Here is a 21,839-nt window from a genome sequence, read left to right as displayed (position 1 = left end):
TACTTTAGAGATTGCTTACAGTAATAAAATTCTGCTCACATTGCAGACTGCAAATAAGATCTCCAGGACTGATTAGTTTTGGAAGAAAGTCAAACCAAACAATAGAGTAAAAGGAATATTAAATCAAATCAGTTTTAAAGTTTTAAATTGATTCTGTTCCTTTTTGCTGTTTGAACCAGTACTGACTGGGATCATGTCGCTAATTATTGTGTGAATCGGTTGAGCTGTGATGGATTACATTTTTAAAAGGCTATTTAACATTCAGTGACGCATACAAGAATTAAATGTCACTTTTTGCAAGATATTTGTATCCGAATGCTCTGAAAACATTTTGTCTTCCTGAACAAATCCCTGGTTTTAGCTTCAATAAGTAGTACTGTAGATCCATTGCTTCCCCTCTGATTAAACCAAAAACTCCTGAAAAGATCCTCTTCTTACCCCTCTAGTTTTTAAGTGTTGCATACTAATGATGAATGAATATTGTGTCTATTTCTCTGTTTCTACGTATGAACAACTCTAACTATCCTGTTAAAAATAGTGTGCAAGCTGGGTTTAAATTTCTCGCTGAGCAACCTGGTAAAAACCTGCACTATAACAATTGTGCTCCATACACAGAAGGAGGAGATTTAAATCTAGAAACTTGTGTCTTAAAGTGACCTGGTGACTCCCCACTGAGCAACTGTGTTTCCTTGCAACACCTGCCATTGAGAGTTGGATTATGGAGCTGGTTGGCAGATGGCCGCTAAATAATCTTAGATGTGCTGTTAAAAAAGTCTTGTTGTATATTTTTGTGGTAGAAGAAGGAGTCATTTCCATTCTTTTGAGTAGGAATTCAAGCAATAATAAACAAGGCAACCTTAAATCTTAGTATAGGATATAAAACTCTCCTCTCCTTCCCTTTCTCCTGTCAGACCGTATGGTGGCCCAGATGGTCCGGTCCATCGGGAATAATAATAGCAGACTAATGCAATGTTAACAGTGACAGTACATTAATGTAAAAGTGTTGTCTCATTAGCATTAGCCTGCTGTTAGCGTGCTGCTAGGCCAATGATGGCAGTCAAGGGGGGGTCAGGGTGTCCTGTAGAGGGCCTGCTGTGGATGTTACTGTGAATCTTGGTTGAGTGAAGAAGTTGAGATCCGAGTTGAAGAATTTCAGACATCAAAGGGGATAAAGTGGGAAAGAAATGATGAGCGGTCAGCTAATGAGACCAAATTAAGGCCAGACTAAGATCAATTTGGCGTGAGTCTTAATCTATTGAATAATTCTTCAATGTGATGATCTTTTCCTTCTCTCAACAATCTCTTCTTGTTGTTGCTCTTAAGAAAATTGTCCCTTTTTCATCAGAACAAGTTACATGATAAGGCTGGTGCCATTCTATGTTTTTCTTATTGTCAACAAATCCCACTAGAAGACCAGATCCAACACTGTCTAAGTCCCTCTCTCAATACCCTGTCTGTGGCACTCAGCTCCAAGCCCATTTGTTCATACTGAAGAATTAAAAAAAGGTCTGTTATTTCCTTAAGTGTACAGTGCATACTAGGGATGGGAAAAATTATTCGATGATTGAATAATGCTCGTTAAGAATTTGGTTGATCACATGGAATTTTTAATGGATCTGTGTATTATTTAAATCTAATTTTATCTATGACTGCGTATCAGTACTCACTGAACTGAAACACGGCCGAGCGTTCAGTTCTGCAGCCGTACGTGAATAAGTCAATGAGCTGAGAATTAAGTTGGATAAAGCTGCAGTTTGCAAACTGAAAGTTGCATTAACAATTATAAAACAAAGAAATACAAGAGTTTTAATTTGAGCAAAACTAGCTTACTGTATCAAACCTTGCTAGCATGAATTACTAAGTTTAATTTTATCCAAAACTGATTTAAACACAAATCACACTTAAATATGCAAGATTACTGTGAAAACTAACCTCATACATCTTCGGGGGCTAAAACATAAAACATTGAACTCCTTGACGTTATCTTTACAGTATCACCTCACTTGAGTTAGGTTTACGATTGACAGGATCAAGTCTCTTTTCGTCCTTTCAAAATAAAAGCGTCTGTTATCAAAACATGCTTTTGCATAGCACTGTATATATATATTTTATTTTGCCCCTTGTATTCATGCAGCGATTAGTCGATTAATTGATCGTTACAATATAGATGCTTGAATTGGCAGATTTCTTCCAAACGCCCATCCCTAGTGCATACATACTCATACAGGAGGAAATTTGTTTGAGACTACTTTCAGCTACTGGTGTTTGCGCAAATGACTCTTATAATGAAGGAACATGTCATCCAGTGCAACATATGCCTCATTGATGTGTTTCTAATACATTTTGGACAACTATGGAGCTCTGTTGCACAGAGGAATAAGTTGTTTCAGGCTTTGGCTATACAGACAATACTTGATAGTGGGATGTATCCATTCTTGGTTCAGTCTTTTCACAGGATTTGTTGGCAGTAGGAGGAATAAAGAGCAGCGCCATCCTTATCCTTTTTAGAACCTACGTTGTCTAAGTGTAATCTAAGGTTGCTGCAGAGATTTTGCAGCCTGCAGAATAACTTCCTTTCTTTCTCTGTCATTTTCTTTGTATCTCTTCTTTTCTGCCTCTGTTCCTGTCACCCAGTTTGTCTCTATTGGAGGAGTTGGACTGTAGTTGTAATGAGTTGGAGTCGTTGCCTCCCACTATCGGCTACCTGATCAGCCTGAGGACCTTCGCTGCTGACGAGAACTTCCTCACAGAGCTGCCACGGGAGGTAGGAACACCAACACCTGATGCACATCCTCACTCCAGTGCTGGCATTGATATTCTTTGGACTTTTAGCAATTAGTTGATTCAGTATTTTGAGAATTGATTAATTATTTAAAGGTTTATTATGTAACTTTTCTGCATTAAAATGTCTTAAAATGACGAGTCTTGTACCGTTCTCATCTGAGTTATGAAACAGTCAGCTAAACTCATCTCTACAAAACTCTCCTCCAATGATCAGGCCATGTGAAGTACTTGGCAGGATTTTAATGAAGAAAAGGTAAAACTGAAAATAAACAAATAATTCAGACAATATTAACCATGTGCATATGTCAACAAATAACTTTACAACATGTTAAATCCTCCTAAACAAGTATAGGAATACAAATAAACATACTCATTGGCAATGCCACAAGAAAAAACAGGACTCCTCTACCGGAGATTTACCAAAATAAAGGTTACCTCTTCAAATAAAAGTTCTTCAATTTCTCCTAACTTTTACATCACAAGACTGATATTATATACTTGTGTACTATTATTTTTCTAACATTTTTTAATCTAAAGAAATCTGTAATTATAATTTAGGTAATGGTCCATTTTATTTGGTTGCCCTTAAATGGTGTCATATCTCGTTTGCACAAGATGTCATAAACCGACTTTTTATCCACTTAAAGCCACATTTTTTACAATACACTTCCAAGATCTTGGTAGTTTTTAACTATATATTTTAACCCGATTTAGGACATCCAGATCTTAAGTTATCAGAGGAAAACAAGCTGAGCAAACATGAGCAGCAGCAGCTCTGGGATGTCCTTTCTTCACTGAACAGCGTCAAAGAAACACTGATATTTAACGTGAAACTGCTTTGTTCAGTGTTTGTAGTAGTTTTAATTATCAGGCCCGTTTCTTTTGGAGAAGAGAAGACATCTGTGGATAATTCTCCTTGCAAAAACCTGAACAATAGAAACTGAAGGAACTCAAACAGCAGACTGCAATGATAGCAATGATGGTAAAGACAGCACCTCCGATAATCCCAAACACTGTCGAAATCTTCTTTTATTGTTTTGACTGAAAAATCCTACAGCTGCAGAAAATGACATATTCTGTGTTTAAGTAATTATTTAATCAACAAATGTTGTCAGCTTCTCTATTGTCAAAGTTAGCTGTCTTTCTTTGACAGTAAATAATAAGCAATTAATCAAAAATAATGATCATATTATCCCTAATCTTAGTCATGCATTGTACTGTTAAATGGCTTGTTTAAAGCTTTGCCTCACGCAGGAGATCATATTTAGCAATAGACTTAACTGTAATGTGCTCTAATGGTTTATGTGTGTGTGTTTCAGATCGGTAACTGTAAGAATGTGACGGTAATGTCACTGCGGTCCAACAAACTGGAGTTTCTTCCTGATGAAATCGGACAGATGACCAAACTACGAGTCCTTAACCTCAGTGACAACAGGTACACACACACACACACACACACACACACATAAACACACACGCACACCGCAGGCAGATGACCAAACTATTACTCAGTAATGACAGTAGATGCACACACACACACACACGCGCACGCACACACACACACACACACACACACACACACACACACACACACATACACACACATGCAGGCAACACTTTCTTTCTCAATGGCCGTTTTGGTTCAGGAGCTGCTCTCACGGCCTGCAGTTGCTATGGGAATGGGTGAGTGTGTTGCCATGGTGACATTCTTTGCAGGCTGTACAGTGCGTGGGCACAAGAAACATCTCTCTTTTCTTTTCTCACCCCTCCCTCTCTCTCTGTCTCTCTGTCAGGTTAAAGAATCTACCGTTTACCTTTACTAAGCTGAAGGACCTGGCAGCTCTCTGGCTTTCTGACAATCAGGTATCTCCTCCCACACGCTGACTGTACATGCTAACTGCAGCACAATCACGCAGCTACTGTATATACATATATATATATATATATATATATATATATATATATATATATATATATAACCAGGCTTTTACTTGAGACAGGCTATTTGTAAATAAACATGGTCCAATCTCCAAGCTCTTATCAGCGTATTTTATCATATTTATTATGAAAAACACCTGCTGTTTGCTCTTAATGCAAACTCAATGTCTCCCTCCTCTGTTTCATAATAAAATCCCTTCCATTGTTTCAAGTTGTGTAAATCCTTTACTCTCCCAGGATGACTTTTACTGTGGAGCATCTGCAGGAAGTGCTGCACTTTTGTCACAGAAGCTTATTATGTTAAAGACAATAGGTTCCCATTCAATGAGCGAGTATGACATAACCCTGTTGTTACTGATGGGAATAATGCTGTGCATACAGTGCATTTTACTGAATTTCCCATCGCTGCCATTTTACAGTAGTACTAGTGTTTTTACTGTTCCCTCTGCCTTTATTTGGGGCGTTTGGTTTTCGGGACCCAATGATGACTTAATAATGTGCTTCTATTGGATAATTCACTGCATATAAATCTCCTAAATAACAGTGTTGAGGCTCCAAAACAAAATCATTTGTGATGAGAATAGAGATCTCACACTTCATTATGATGCAGAGTTTTTTCTCTATCCACATATTATTATTTTGTTCTCAACTATACTGTTTTTCACAATGCAAAAAATATCCTTCATGACATTTTGAAGTCTTTTTTAATCAAAGTATTGCAATCTAGGTCCTTATTGAACTGCGTAAGAAGAAATCAAATTTGAAATTCAAATGCAATTTGTAAAATGGCAGCTCAGTCTTAAATTTACATTTAAAAGTGGCACTTATGTATGCACATTCTGCAGCTAAATTTAAACCCAAATTCAATCATTTAATTTGCACTTTGCCATTTCATGCATTACAAGTTGAAAATTCAAATACCAACAAAATTGCCATCACATTTTTATACAGCACAGAAGGGTTTATGAGGTTTTTCTTTCATTTGCATACCAAAAGAGAAAGTGAAAATTACATTGCATGAATATATTTAACTTGTGTCCAATCAAAATTTTTATTTATACCACATTACCATCTTAATAGATATTGATTAATGTATTTTTATGTGGTGAATATGCAAATGAAAGAGCATGCACTTGATCATTAATTTGGCTCGGATTGCAAAATTAAATTTGTATTACAAATGTTTGGAAGGAATCACTTGCTCCCCTTTTTGAATTTCAGTTTTCCTTTTATAGCAGAATTAATTTGCAAATTCTCCTCATGTGATTTACATGAATGCTTTGGCTGTTTCCCACCAATCAGTCAGGCAGTTTTTGTTGCAAGTCTAAAGAAAGATAAAGTTCTGAGGCTGGACAGATATACTTAGAACCAACCTAAGAGATAGGATAACGTTTAGATTAGGAATCAGGGAATATATGTGGTTCTTGACGACCCCACAAGAATACTAATATAATCACGTGTGTCTGTGTTTGCAGTCCAAGGCTCTGATCCCACTGCAGACAGAAGCCCACCCTGAAACCAAACAGAAGGTTTTGACTAACTACATGTTTCCTCAGCAACCGCGACATGATGAGGGTACAAACTTTGTGTGTGTGTTTATATGTGTGTGTCGCATGGATCAGGATATTCAAAAAAGGTCACAGGATGTTTTGTATCAGTTTAATTATACCTTATAATATTGCATTATTAGCATTTGCTTAATAACAGGATGTGATGTGCTCTGCAGTTACTGTATGTGTAACAGTGTTTGTTAATGTAAACGCTAATTGAACGTGGCAGTATTTGTCTATAAATAAGTATGTGTCTGACAGCTAGAGCTATTGTTTAACAACATTTTTAACCCTGTGTGTGTGTGTGTGTGTGTGTGTGTGTGTGTGTGTGTGTGTGTGTGTGTGTCTGTACAGATTACCAGTCGGACAGTGACAGCTTTAATCCTACTCTGTGGGAGGAGCAGAGACAGCAGAGGATGACTGTGGCCTTTGACTTTGAGGACAAGAAAGAAGAGGAAGACAACTCTGGGAAGGTCAAGGTCAGCTCTCTTTCTCTCTGTCTCTGTGTGTCTCTCTGTCCATCTTTCTCTCTAAAGAGAAGCTGAGCAGGAGCGGGTCACAAGGCAGCCAGGGTTTCTAGTCAAGTTTTGCAAAGACATCGTTAAGTGACGGGTCGCTGGAGCACCTCCAGCTCTTGAATTAGTAAGAAATTCTCCAGGTTGAATCATCAGTACAAATAGTGAGCAAATGTACTGGTAAAAATCTGTGTCACTGAGAAAAGTACTAGACTGTGTGAGCAACTATATGCAGTCTTGAAAAAAAAATATTAGACCACCATTGTTTTATTCAATTTCTTGTTCATTTTAATGCCTGGTGCAACTAAAGATACATTTATTTGGATAAATATAATGATAACAACAAAAATGCTCATAAAAGTTTTATTTAAGAGCTGATATCTAGCCATTTTCCAAACTCTTATGAGCTATTTTTGTTTTTAGATTACGTTGTACCAGGCCTTAAATGAAAATACATTTATTAACAAACCCATAGAAATGGAAACAATTTTCTTAATTTTCTGTTCCGTAACCTTTTATGAAAGTAAACTTTCAAAATGAATTCTGAATACAGTTCAGAATATATCCATAGAAACCTGCAGTTATTCTTTTTCTCTTTTCATTCCACTGGTTTACTGTGTCTAAGTGTCTAAAAGTGTCTAAAACACTTTTGAACAATCTGTGTCAAAATGTAGTTGAGAAAGAAATTAGCAGGAGACAACAAATAGACTATCAACAAGAAATGAATGAAAGAAACTGAAGAGTTAATTCATGATGTTTTGCATGTGTCTTGTTTAAGATGTTTGAAGAGGACAAAACAAAACTACACACTTACTGCAAACAACTTTATTTAACGACCATTGCCTTTCCACTTGTGACATTAATTACAATAAAACCCAAGACATAAATAGAGTAGGTATTTGAGATGTTTTGAGAACTTTCAATTGGGCAAACACACTTTTTAAAGCATTCCTGCTAAATGCTGGCTCAGTGTGCGTTCTGTATTTTCATGCGTGCACTCAGCCCATTTCCCTTTTTGCATGCAGGTGGAGATAAACCTAAAGCGCTACCCAACACCTTACCCTGAGGACCTTAAGAACATGGTCAAGTCAGTGCAAAGCCTTGTGGGTAAAAGCGTACACGCTGGACACGGGCTCCAGCACCAGCACCAGCACCAACACCAACACCAGCACCAGCACCAGCACCAGCATCAGCTGAGCACAGGCACTGCCACCTCGGCAGGAACCAACATGGAACACACACACCTCAGCAAAGAACAGTATGAACCACCGTGGCCCCTGCCTCCGAAAGAGGTAGGAGATGTAACCATACAGAACATATCTGTAGGACTGATATCTGTGAAATGAAACACAGCACAAATTATCTGTGTGTGTGCGTGTGTGTGTGTGTTTTCAGGTGACAGACAGAGAGATGCAGGACTTCTCTCAGTCTCAGCTAATGGATCAAGGATCAATGCATAACTCTGGCATTGACATTCCCAAGAGGAAGGACAAAGAGGACCTGACGGAGAGCTCTGAGGTCTGTCACACACACACACACACACACACACACACACACAACTTCAACACACATTTTTTTCAGTTGAAGAGTAACAATTACTTAAGGACAGTGCAGATAAAGTGCACACCTAAGCGAAATACTCAGTGCTTCTTTTGGTTTCATTCACGAATGGATTGTCTTTTATGCCCGCTAAACATGTGAAAATTAGGCAGAAAGAAACATTGTAATTCTCAAAGCACCCACAAAGGGTGAATTGCACCGCAAACTGCTCTGCTAAGTTAATTAGAATATATGCATACATTTGGTATCGGCCCCTTTCTATGCAAATTAATCTCATTGCAAAAAAAGTCCAAGTTGGAGTGAAATTATAAATTTATTTTCTTTATAAGTTTCAGAGAGCTGGTGGTAAATGAAGTGCATTTATAAGGATTATGATTGAGATTATTTTGTCATACTATAATAAGTGCTGTTTATTTAGTGAATCGGTCCTTATGACAGGCAGATATCGTTGCAAGTGATGCGCAGTTCATGGTGCTATCAGTGGCTATTATTTTCCTTTCCCATAAAAAATTGCAAAGAAGATAATTGTAGTATTTTAAAACGCAAAGTATTTTGCACATCAATGTCTTTGCCGGCACATTGCTGTGTTCAACTGCTCATCCGTAGGTCAGTTTGACAGTGTGACTTCTCTTTGTGACATTTCTAGTTTGTGATTCTAGCTGCTGCTCACTATCCACAACTTAGAGGTCATGAGCCTATTAGCTTGCTCCTAACTCAGCTATTCAAGTCTGTCTTACTGTACTGAAGCCACCTGATGTGAACCTGTTGGGTTTGCCTCCCTACAGGACTCGATGGGCGGCTCTCCCAACGACATCCGTATCTCCGACATGAGGCCCACCCTGGTGGAGCCACCTATGTACAAACCAAAGGTGGTGCTGCTGGGAAAGGACAAGAAAGGTAATGAATGATACTGTTTTTATACAGCGACTCACAGGGGCTCATACACATACATGAAGACACACGGGAGCTCACATACAGTTCACACAGTAATTTAATGTCGTCTACTGTAAAGCGCTTCGGGGCATGTTGTAATGAGTGTCCACTAATTAGTCTGGGTGGCAGGCGGATTAATTTCAGCACATAACAGAGAGTGGGAGGAAATACCATAAACCTCTACAATGAATCTATATTACAGTCTAAAGTGTTCAGCTTTTAGCTCGACCCTTTTTACTTTTTTGCCCTGAAGGCTTCCATTTAATCCGAGGTAAACCAGACTTTTACTAATGAGCCCAAAGCTAATTTAACTGCCCTATCAAAAATCTGTTTTTTGTTTGAAATCATTTTCTGCCTTAATCCTGTCAACTGAATGAAATGTATTATCTCTTCTTCGAGACAAACTGTAGCTCTGTCTAATCCAAAGCTCCATCATGTAATCTATTCCTTTGTCACTGTGAAATGATTAGAACTCAGACAGCTTGTCTGTCTGAGTGAGTGTACATTTTTAATGAAGCTTGTTGTGAAGTTAATAAGAAGCCTCCTTTGGATTATTTTGTCAAGATCTTAATAGGTTTGACTCATGAGCCCGCTGGTCTCTTCTTTATTTTTGTGCAACTGTTGAGTTTGCTTGGATGAGGCTTTCTTTTCAGGTCTCCCTTCTAAAAAGTGTTCTTGTTTCAAATGGGATTAGTGTGGTTAAATAAAGATGTGTTAGAAGAAGTGTTAAACCCACGTTTTATAACCAGGCCATGTCTTGCGTCAGTGCAGTGGACTCAATATTGTCCAAACATATAATGAGAGCACTACAGGAATCTAGGTTAAGAGACAGATGACAAGATAAAGAAAGATATGCGATTCTTCAAAACTCTCATCATCTGTCATACAGTATACAGGCCTAGACATCATTCTGGATACACTTTCTCTGATTTTGTTGCAGCTTTAATAAGCTTTTCAAACGCACAAAATCAATAAAAGTCATAACAAAAGATGGAGCTTGAGATAACATTGTGACGCAGCATGGGATCATGGTGGTTGTTGTCTTCACTGTCATTGCAATCTTTGCAGTCTGCTTGTTTGGTGGTAAAAAGTTCAAAATAAGATTTTAAATTTATAATGATTATTATTAATATTAAAATGATATGAATAGAACCATCACATGAAGTGCATTATTGCCTAATAAATGGCTTAATAATTCATTTATTGTTATTGTTATTGTTTTATTTAAAAACTTGGTTAAAAAATATGTCCTGGGCGATTGGATCACACATGAACAGATGAGACACACCGTTTACACCTGTGTGTATCAGGCGTCTCTAAGGGACTCCAGCTGACCACTTGTGTTCAGATTTTGTTACTATCTACGCCACTTCCCCTAGAGGGTGAAATTGCCACGAGCATTTTTACGAGCGTTGGCGGTCTGACGTACTTTCCTGTTAGGTCCTTGTCGGGGACGCATCTGCATTTACACTACAAAAGATATGTGGTCTAATGCATTCTAGATCACCTCTGCAAGTGGTTTGAGTGATCCGATCACAATCTTTCTTGGACCATCTTTACACTGGTATCTAGCGCTGACCACTTGTGACCCAATTGCCCAAGACACATTTTAAAACCTAAAATAAATAAATAAAATAAAGTCAAAGTCAGCTTAATTGTCAATTGTTCACATGTACCAGACATACAAAGGAATCAAAATTACGTTTATACGTTTATAACTATCCCACGGTGAAGACAAGACATTTCTAACACTAAAGTAAACAGTAAAGTGCACAGGCGTAACAAAATAGAGACAAACCTATCCTAACACTAAAGTAGACAATATATAAAGTGTGGAGTAGAGGAATACATTTATTGATATTGAAATAAACAATAAGAGAATAAGAGTTTGTAGTGTAAATGTAATAAGTAGCAGCAAAGTTATGTATAAGTATAAGTTAGAAGTTATATTAGTGCAAGACAGTCAGTATTAGCAGCAGAAGTTTTCTGTTTGAAATACTCATTGTATTGTATTGTATGAGGCTCATTGTTGGGCCTTCTTTCCATGGAGCTTCCTGTTTCACTGATTTAACATGTGACATTTGAAAACAAAATCAATTAGATGTTGAGCATCTTTAAATATATCCAAACAGGAATTAACCCTATCTGTAAAAAAAACAAAACACATTGTATGTTCAGAAACCAATCAGCTGGTCACAGGAACTACTGTCATTGTCATGTGGAATATGGGCATAAACTTGTGGTTTAAGTCACCTAAACATATTCTGCCAAAACAAGCAATACCACTTGGTATTATGATAAAGATCTGGACAAAGAAATCAAATCCAGGGGGATAAGGTTTTCTCAGACATGACACAAAGGTACTTGTAAAAGAGGGCTATCAGAGAGAAGAGGCTGTGACATTTTCACTGAACAGAGCTGTCTGTCTCTCTTGTACTATCTGTCTCTGTCCAGAGTCTACAGATGAGGAGGTGGATAAGCTCCACTGTCTGAACCACAGCGGCTCCTCAGCCACCTACTCCGACTACTCTCCCTCACAGGGCTCCTCCGGCTCCTCCAACCCGCCTGGCAACGCACACTCACACGCACTCTCTCACGCACACCCTCACGCTCACACTCCTGCCCTGCCAGCCCCAAGCAAGGACCAGGCCCCTCAAACACACTGGACCAACAGGTACACACACACACACACACACAAGCCTGGTTCATGTCCAATTTCATCACATCCCTCTGACTATCCATCATCTCTTCTTCTCTTTCGATTCCACCCCCTTCAATCTCCTGCATCTATCATCCATCTCATCCATCTATCCAATCGCTCCATCCATCCTTTCCTTCCTCCATCTTTCGTGTCTTTTCTCATCTCTTTGCACGCTCAGTCAAGGTCAGAGAGACTCATTAGGATGCTGCAGACTTCTGTTCAGGATTCTCTCTCGTCCCCTCTCTCAGCTCTCTTCTCCTCTGCTTCAAAGCTGTCCAGTCCAGCCTTCAGCAGCATCCAGACGGTTTCTTTAGCCCAACACATAAAAAGAAGCAACTAAAAAGCCTTGGTCCTTCTTTAGACATTATCTTGATTGCAGTGCACTTATGACACATTTGGAATTAAATATAGCATTGAAACACAACAAAAACTGTTTTGAAACTCAGATGGAATCACAAATGTTTCAGCTATGAGCATCAACAAACCTCTCAACTTAAACAGCCAGCCTTAATTATGCCATTTTTCAGTATAGCTTTAATGATGCTGAAGATCGGAGCCTGATTCCGTTAACAATATTTGCAACCTGATTATTTTCTCAACCCACGGCATGATTTTTCCATTTGTCAGCAGCTAATCTTGCAAACTATTGAACTCACCAGCCTAATACTTCTTGAGCACTTTCATATATGCTTAAGGACCTCTGGTGTAGCGTCGATTTACACTTTCTGAAAAACCTATTTCATTGACTGTTTTACACCGTCATTGACTGCTGGCACCTCAATCCTCTCAACTGGCCAGTCGGGGCTGCAAGTGATCAACAACAAATAGCATAACAAAAGGCATTTCTGGCTGTTGGCCATGGTAAAAACAAGCCTTACCTACCTGCAACATTTTGCCTTTTAACATGGCTCAAAAACTGACATCCATAAAAAAGTTTGTTCTCCTTTGAACCGAGGCAACTGCAATCTCGTAGCATTGGTTTGATTCGTACCATACTAGTTTGTTTATTTGGTTTCCTTCCTGACACCACAGGGTCTGAACAGATATTTTGTGCATTTTTTTAAAGAGCGGTAAACTTTTCCATTGCTATATCAGTGGAATAGTACATCTATAATAATGTTAAAAACATATTTTTTGTCCTCATTCTTCCCTTGCATCTCCTCATTCTAAGCAGCCCCTGCAGGTTGAAAGCTTGCTTTGGTATTTTTTGACATTAAAGTTGTCATTTCACACGCCCTGGGGTGCTGTACAAATCACAATCTGTATATTTGTCCCCGTGTCTGTGTACTTGTGAAAAATGTGGTATTTGGAAACTCCAAGTGGCAAAGAGGGATGTTTAAGGCATTAATATTTTCTGTTCAAGGCTGCTCTCAGAAACATTAATTACAACAAACATGGTTGTTGGCCAAACTGATCTTCCAGAGAGACATCAGAGAGAGAAAGTTATGCTGTTCCAGTGCCCATTGGCTCTGATTAAATATACAGCACATAATGTAGTGTGGCACTTCAGTATAATTCAGCTCGTTTTATTATTTTCCACAGCGTAATTAATGTTTAACATTTTGTTTCTCTGCAGATTGGCTCAATCGTTCCCTAAACCCATTGACTCCAAGCCCCTGCTATCTCAGAGAGAAACCCCTCCGTCAGGAACCCTGCAGCAACGCGGAGACCGACGCCCATTGAGTGAGCCTTTTGACTGGGCTGAGGCCCCTCACTATGACAACACAGGTTTTGATGCTGAGGAGTCTCCTCTGGACCCTCCATCCTCTACTGGGAGTCAGGGAAACCCGCCACTCGGCTCCAAACCCCGCAGCCAGTCAACACATGGGCGACGCCCCCTCCTCAGGCAGGAGCGAATCGTAGGAGTACCTCTGGAGCTGGACACTCAGACGCTCCCCTTTCACGGCAACCAACGCTCCACTCCGGACAATGACCCACAGTCTGGACATCCTTCCCAGAATCCTTGGCAGAACTGGACCAGAACTCCAAGCCCACTGGAGGATCGAACCGCTTTTCCTTCCAAACTGGATCTAACGCCCAGTTCCAGCCCCAACCCTGACCGCAAGGACCCAAGGTATCTGAATGGAGCTCCAACAGTCAGTCCAAAAAAATCATAATGATCAACAGTAAAATGTTGGCAAATAGATGATAAAGATGATTAGAGAATAAGTATAAGTAACAAAAACACGATGACATGATCTCGTCAGTGGTGCCAACTTAGAGACTTTGTCACTATGTTCAGCAACTTTTCAAACCCCTCTAGTGACTAATTTACAGTCTGTCCTAGCTGCAGTCAGAGCAGGAGATGTTAACCACAGTCAGAGTGTCTCTTTTGGGTCACTTTTGCCGTTCCACGGCCAGATAAAGGAGGAGGGTTGGAATAGTGATAGAAGAAAGTGCATTTGCAGTTCTAAACATATTTAGAGTATTTTTACTCACTTTTTGTCTTCCCCACGACATTTTTCCTCTCTCCTACAGCTTCCATTACAATTACAGGCACATGGTAAATTATTCAAATTAGGCGATGACGCCATTTAGCGACTTTTAGGACAGCCAATAGCTACTTTCCTTACTGAGGAGTTGGCAACACTGGATCTCATTAATATACTACTAACATTGCTTCACCTGTTTTTTTCTTTTCTGCTTCGAATATTGTAACACTGCTCTAGTCCAGCTAATTTTTTTGTAAAAAACGTTCCTTGTTTTTTTTGCTTCAAGGATGGAACAAGGCTCAGGGCCTTTGCCTGGCAACTGGACGTACCATGACAATCAGGGGGAGCAGAACAGGAAGGACCAGCTAACTGTCAGCGGGGGCAACAAGGTGACTGTGGTGATGAGTAAAAGCTCGGACCGCCTGTCCCCTATGATGAGGGAAACGAGATCCAAGTTCAAGAAATCACAGAGCATTGATGAGATTGACATTGGCTCCTACAAGGTCTACAGGTATGTTTGTTGTTATTTTTCTTTACAACAGGAGCATCAACATCTTATGTCAGTGGGCCAAGGGATTACAAAGTGAGAGTTGATTTCTCTTGCTGTTCCCTTTACAGTATTCCCATGGACAGCTACAGTTCATCCATTGAGCAACAGACCAGTTTGGACCGCCAAGAGTTGCCCGGTTCTATGGAGCAGACCAACATGTCGCGGTCACAGTCTGCTCCCATGTTAGACGATGAGCTGATGTTCCCAGGACAGGGAGCAGGCAACCAGAACCAGTCAGGACAGAACCAAAAACCTGCCATCCCACAGAAGGCCTACCACTTTGACCACAACTACAACCCACAGGTTAGCTGCTCGTCTCACTCTTTAACCTGCAATACTGAAATAAATTGTGATTACAACATTTCTCTTTCTGCCCTGTTTTTGGTCTCTACTACCTCCTGAGGTAAATATCTGTATCTTCAGCTGCTAAATGTCCCCCAGCTAGTACTTAAGTGTGTCTGTCTGCTGTTTAGGTGTTTATTCTTTTGAGTCTATTTAAAAAAAAAATACTTTTATGTTGTTCATGTTAATGTTATCTGCAGCGAGATGAAAAGATAAATATTCTGCAGTCAGCAAAAACAAGATTTTCAGGGGTTGTTAAGTAACTCCTATTAATTCATACTTTTCTTGACAAGATAACTACCGGTAAACCAAAACATCTACAACAGTTTTCTATTACAACAGAAATGCCTGAAACCTTTTCATGAACTTACTGTTAACCATTCTAACCAATCAGGTGACCATGGACCGTCGGGTACCTCCACCCTTCCCCAACACACCAGATTACGTCAACCACTCATCGAAAGCCTTGGAGTACATCAATCAACCAGGGAAGACATTACCCAAGGAGTTGGTGAGCCCTCGGTACCGTGCATATCCACCACTGGAGATGTTTTCTTTCCCACAATCACCCATCAACCAGGACGGTCCGCCCAGCCAGCATCAGCAGCCGATCCCATCACAGCGCTCCAGACCAGGATTTTTGAGGAGAGCAGATTCATTGGTGAGCTCTACTGAGCTCGCTTTGTTCCGCAGAGTCCATGAAGCCCAGCAGGAGGCGCTGCAGGAAGCTCAGTACAGACAGCAGGTAGGAGATTCTTGTGTGTCTTAATCTTAAAACTGTTCAAAAAAGACACAAACATTCATTAATAAATGTTTAATATATATCCACCACATCTTTCCCAAATCAATTTTAATTTGATGTCTTTTGAAAAGTTTGGTTTAATGTAATAGTCTCTTATAGTTGTAAACTCTCTTCTCCTCTCCTCTCCTCAGGCGGACCCCCCTCTTTATGGTCGGGCCTTGGCCTACTCCACCCCCATGGAGCACTCTGCCCTCACCAACATGGCCGACAGCCAGAGCCAGATGATGCACAACAAGAGAAACGGCCGCTACGATGACGACTATACAACCTACCAGGAACAGAAGAAGCCCATGATCGGTTATCCAACCAAGAGCCTGACTCAGCGCCGCCCCCTGTCTGCCAGGAGCTACAGTACTGAGACCTACGGGGCATCTCAGGTAGCCTTTCGGATGTATGACTGTCTGATGACTGAGCTGCTGATGTAAACTTCTTAAGCTGTGTGTCTGCATTTATCCCGCCACTTTAACTCACTTATTTGTTTTAACTTGCAGTCCCATAAAACCCACTATTAAAGTGTGAGTCATGTTAGAATTAGAACAATTAGGACTGCAGCTAACAACTATTTTCAGTATTGATTAACCTGCTCAATAGTAAATGTACTTGTACAGTAATCCTGCCGCAAAGGTCAATACCAGACACCAACAAAGACAAAAACAGCAATAATATATTTCTGGTTCACAGGGTTGGGCTCCAGTTAATTTGATTTTGTCGCTGGAGACCAGGAGTTTTCATCCTCCTAACAACACTAACATTTTTGTTTCTTTTAATCTTGTCTTTTCCCTCTAGTACGTTAGTGTATGAAAAGTTAAAGAAATTACCCCGCAATACTTTCTTAGCAAACCTCAATGTACAGGTATTTGGATTTGGCATCACTGTATATGAATGTGACTGAGTGAAGGCATTTTTATTAATCAATTTTGCACCAACTACCTGGGTCCAGGTTATCGTAGCAGCAGACTAAGCAGAATAGCGCATGCAGGTGTCCTTTGCCTTCCCTAGATCCCCAGGCATTCCCCTGAATCCATAAATAATCTCCGCAGAATGTTCTGGGTCTGCCCCAAGTCAGACTTTCCAAAAATAGTCGGAGAGAGGTGTCCAGGAGCATGCTGATCAGATGAGCACCTCATCTGGCACCTTTCAGCATGAAGGGCACCGGGAGGAAACTAGGAGAGTAATACGGAGCACTTGTGGCTGCAGTCTTATTCTTGCAGTCTTGTATTATATTGTATCACTATCAAGTCCAACTCAGTTTCTTATTGTCTTTATACATTTTTAATCTTGTGTCCTCAGGCCCGTCCGGTGTCAGCTCGTCCAACCATGGCTGCCCTGCTTGAGAAAATGCCCCCTGACTACACTCTGGCAACCTGCCCTGAGAAACCATCTGATGACACCATCAAAGTAAGGCCTGGCGTACCACAGAAGCCTGAAGACATCACCTCCAGGATGCCTGCTGATTGGAGGCAACAGCTACTTAGGCACATAGAGGCCAAACGATTGGACAGGGTACGTTAATGCAGTGCAGTTACACTGAAGAGGGAGATGCACACACACACACACACACACACACACACACACACACACACACACAGCATTCGGAAGCCCTCCCTGTCTGTATCTCTGTAAGTCTGTGTTGTAAGGTTTACCAGATATGTGTCCGGCTGCATGTGTGTCCCATCCACACTGTCGCTCTGTCAGCCTGACCTACTGCACACTCACTGCTGGAAGAAATCCCGTCCTGAATTTAGATTCAACACAATCTGCATCATGAAACGAAATCTGATGTTGTGACACGTATTAAAATCTTATTTTTTTACATGACTACACCAAGTGGTAGATGCGGCTTGTTGCAAAATTGTCAGTGTTGTGAAACTATCAAATACATATTTATTTCTCATAACCTGTAGTTCTATTTATCAATCTAGATGATTTGTGAAGTGTAAGTTGCCAAGTGTTGGACAAGTGTTTGAGCTACACATTGTTGTAAGTAGTTTAATGTAGGAACTATTTTCTCTCTAGTATAGTTCCTTAATGGAAATGCTCAAAACAAGGTCTGTGGATTATCTTGAGAAATTGGCTCATGATTTCTGGAAAGAGACATTGCTGTTGAGTTTTCAATTGTGTTTTTTTGGGCTTCTCCTGACTACATTTCTACAGCTGATATCTCCAACACTCGGCAACTCACACTTAAATAATCTCTATGTATAAATAGCACAATAGGTAAGAGAAAAATATGTAACCATTTTCTTTCTACGGAAATACAACCGCCATCCATATTAACACACGGAAGGAAGAGTGCTTCTTCTAATGAACAAGAGGCTTGTGCTTGTGACAGCCAAGGCCATCGTGATCACATGATGCTATGGGGCCGAATTTTTTTTTTCCCATAGGCTTAAATTGTGAAAGATACATCTAGAAAGCAGTTGATTTGACTTGAATTCAAACCATTCGGTCCAATAAACGAGTCACAAATTTAAATAATGTAATCCTCATTCAAGTCAGCGGAGGCCAGAGTTGGCCGAAGTCCCTGGTGTGCGTGCTCTATGGGCCCCACAATGTTGAAGAGCTTCAGAAAATCTGGGTAATATTATGCACCAAAGGTGAACTTTTTTGGCCTAATGTGCCACTGAGCAACTTTCATAGGAATTAACAGAGCCCCAATGTAAACATTAATGGCATCCTCTTCAGCTGAACTGTAATGTTAGCTATCTAATACCTTGATCCTGTTAGCTCACCTGAGCTGATAAACGTTACAGCTTGTAATGATAAGTCTGTCATTTTCCAGTTAGGGACTGGGCTAATTGCTTGTTTAAATATCCACATATGGTTCTACATAACTAATTAAAAAACGTAAACAGTAATTTTGGAATTAATTGATCCACCAGTTGTTGCTTGTATGACACAATGTTCTCTGTCTGTATTGACCGATCACCAGCTAACATTTCTTTGTGCTTTCAGCAACTCTGCACTGTTGATGTTGTTGTTGTTTTATCCGTGTTATTGTTGTTTGTTTATTTGTGTGTGGAGCTCACAGTGTGTTATCACCACGCTGCAGCCCGCTGTGTGGGCTCTGCCCCCCCTCCCCCTGCATTCACCCATGTCATGTGATGTTGTCTTCTCCAATCAGAGTGGTGTCCTAAAGCACAACACGCTCACGCTGGGCATGCTCTGTCAGGGCGGGGGTCACGGCCAGGGGCGCAGCAGCACTTTGAACTTTAACCTTTACAATAACACTAAGCATGAGCCCCCTGCTGGCCGCTGGCTGCCACTACCTCCTCCTCCGTCTGCTAACGCTGTGAGTATCCCTCTGAGAACAATAAATCCCTGGTACTGCTCTTATAACTACTCACCTAGGTAATTATAGAGAATAGCTGCCATTGCCTCTTCACCCAACTACAGAACCATGAACTATTATTTAAACGTGTACTATTATTTCTATTATAATTTGGATTATTGTAACTATATTGTATACCACCTCAGGCTGTCAGTACTGATGAACTGGGTGGGATTCCTTAGTTTTTTCTCAACATGACCAAAAGTTAGTTATAATCCCAAGTGTAGCAGCCAATGAAGACATTCTGATGGATTGGTACTGATGGTGGGGTTTGGACTCAACAATACAACACTTTCTATATTTCAAGCTCATCAAACAACGTAGGTTGAAGCAGCTCAACAAACATTTGTCACCTTCACCATGATGTATCTGTCAATCTACAGGCAGAACTTTGTTCTCTGGCACATTGGATTTGCTGTGAATTGCATGTCTACAACACAATCAACCATTTATACTATGCCACTACATACAATTAAAAATGGTCATCATTTTGAACTGCCAACCCTTTTTTAAGTCCCTGAAAACGTGCAGAATGGTTTTGATTATATCACATCACACATTGTAGTTTTGTGGCCTGTGTGGAGCTGCCATGCAATGTCCTGAAAACTGCAGCAGCTGCTCCAAGCTCAGCGAGCTGCGACACTTGCCTGAACTAAAAGTTGGGGATTTTTCTAACGTGGCCAGATAATTCCCACAGCCAATCGGTAAACAGAAGCTTTTGAGTCTTGTGACGTGTTGACCTATGTTACAAAGCACTTCGCAGCTGCTTGTGTTTCCAGCGTTACTGGTTTAAGATGAGCGGGCCCAGTTAGGAAAAGGGGGATGCCACATACTTCCATGAACCAATCAGGATTCAACAACGTTTGTATCAGAATCTGATAGTTGGTGGGTCAATCAAAACTAATCAAACAACCTTCACATAGTGATTCTAAAGTATTTGCTGAGTTTTTCGGTGATAAATCACCAATTAAAAATACCTTAAGACATTTTATAACTTTTAATTGTTAAAGTTGCTCATTTGATTATGAATATTTAATATAGCAGAGAAATTAAGCCAGGTTTTCACAGGCTTTTATTTGTGGTAACGTTGGACAATATATTTCTTCACCTACGTATTAAAGAAAATCTATTACAACCCTATGGCAATCAGGCTTGAAACCGCAAAATCTCACAAGACTTCCATATAAACCTGTCTGAAACGTACACAGGCAAAGAGTAAGAATGAATTACTTACGTTAAATGTTAATTTCCAGTAATGTTCACTATCTCGCGCTCTCTTTCTCTGTCTCTCTCTCAGACCCCCTCTCAGCAGGCTGCCATGCTGGATAACGACCAGGAGGGGCTGTCAGGGAGCAACCAGTGGGCTCCTTACTCACTTGGCAGGAGGGACGTCCCACCTGACAACCTTGTGAAAAAGGTATGAGCTGATCAGTGCACCTTTTGTCTTAGTTTCACTATAGATGTTAGGAATCTAGAGGCTTTGAAGCAAGAAAGGAACTTGTGTAAATGTCTTTTAAATGCAAATAAATAAGCATCTCAAGTAGCCATTTCTGATGTGAGTGTGTCGATGTGCATAAGATTGTTTTAATGTCACGAATTACCCTTCCTCTGTCCACAGAGTGCCCACTCCCACAACCCTTCCCACCAATCACACAACACCATGATCGTCACTTCCTCTTCCTCCTCCTCATCCACCACGCCTCATCGTGTGGTCGTGCAGCAGGGTTATGACGGGATGATGAACAAAGGGGGCCAGTACCAACCAGGGATGCCCTTGTCAGTGGTTCCCTCTGGGGGGCAGGTGCAGTACCAAGGCAACATGACTCAAGGTAAGCTGTAATAAATTCAAAAATGGTTCATTTGTAGCCTGCAGAGACAGATTTTGAGGTTGAAACTTTAAAAGCATACAACTAGTATGACACATATCTGTCTTAGATTTAGTTTGAGACTCTGGAATCTTGGGGTATTTTTGTCTGATTTTTGAATACTTTTCATTCTGCCACTTAAAAAATATTAAACATGGTATCATTTTTCTCAGCACAACCTCACCTATGTGACCTGATAATTCAATCACTTTGACTTACTGCATCAACATTTTGAACCCCAAAGAAACAAAAAAAAACTAACAATTTAAAACCAGTACTTTGTGACATCATGAAGAAGTAATGTGCAGGTACTTTTGTGGACTCCAAAAAAATTCTTTTCAAACTGTGTTTCGTAACAAAGTGCCATAACAAGCTCTGCAGACAATTCGCCCTAAAACATTCATACCTATGCAAGGGCATAATATTGGTGTCCATTCACGCTGCAATCGGGCATTGCAGAACGAGGTTGGAGGAGACGGTAGTGACATGTAACAGAGCAGCAGCACTATGTTTACAATAAGTGACAGCATTGGCGA

At 40.3% G+C, this 21,839-nt stretch overlaps 1 protein-coding gene across 10 annotated transcripts in view; it reads left to right on the top strand.

Annotated features, from left to right (window-relative positions):
• Positions 1-21,839, top strand: part of lrrc7 (leucine rich repeat containing 7) — a 145,693-nt gene that overhangs the window by 108,440 nt on the left and 15,414 nt on the right. For 9 of the 10 annotated variants that reach the window (XM_059342072.1, XM_059342070.1, XM_059342071.1 and 6 more), the window contains 17 exons: positions 2,635-2,764; positions 4,104-4,219; positions 4,578-4,647; positions 6,198-6,297; positions 6,627-6,751; positions 7,813-8,079; positions 8,183-8,305; positions 9,133-9,244; positions 11,735-11,954; positions 13,558-14,055; positions 14,700-14,924; positions 15,032-15,266; positions 15,700-16,050; positions 16,239-16,484; positions 17,398-17,610; positions 20,736-20,855; positions 21,057-21,267. In XM_059342072.1, coding sequence (XP_059198055.1) covers positions 2,635-2,764; positions 4,104-4,219; positions 4,578-4,647; positions 6,198-6,297; positions 6,627-6,751; positions 7,813-8,079; positions 8,183-8,305; positions 9,133-9,244; positions 11,735-11,954; positions 13,558-14,055; positions 14,700-14,924; positions 15,032-15,266; positions 15,700-16,050; positions 16,239-16,484; positions 17,398-17,610; positions 20,736-20,855; positions 21,057-21,267 — 3,362 coding nt within the window. Of the gene's footprint in view, positions 1-2,634; positions 2,765-4,103; positions 4,220-4,577; positions 4,648-6,197; positions 6,298-6,626; positions 6,752-7,812; positions 8,080-8,182; positions 8,306-9,132; positions 9,245-11,734; positions 11,955-13,557; positions 14,056-14,699; positions 14,925-15,031; positions 15,267-15,699; positions 16,051-16,238; positions 16,485-17,397; positions 17,611-19,231; positions 19,400-20,735; positions 20,856-21,056; positions 21,268-21,839 lie in introns of all 10 variants that reach the window. The other variant, XM_059342077.1, reaches the window with a different exon arrangement.

This window comes from Centropristis striata, chromosome 9 (genome assembly GCF_030273125.1).
Source record: "Centropristis striata isolate RG_2023a ecotype Rhode Island chromosome 9, C.striata_1.0, whole genome shotgun sequence".
NCBI lineage: Eukaryota > Metazoa > Chordata > Actinopteri > Perciformes > Serranidae > Centropristis > Centropristis striata.
Note: the sequence above shows the minus strand (reverse complement) of the source record. Positions and strands in the feature narration are given on the sequence as shown.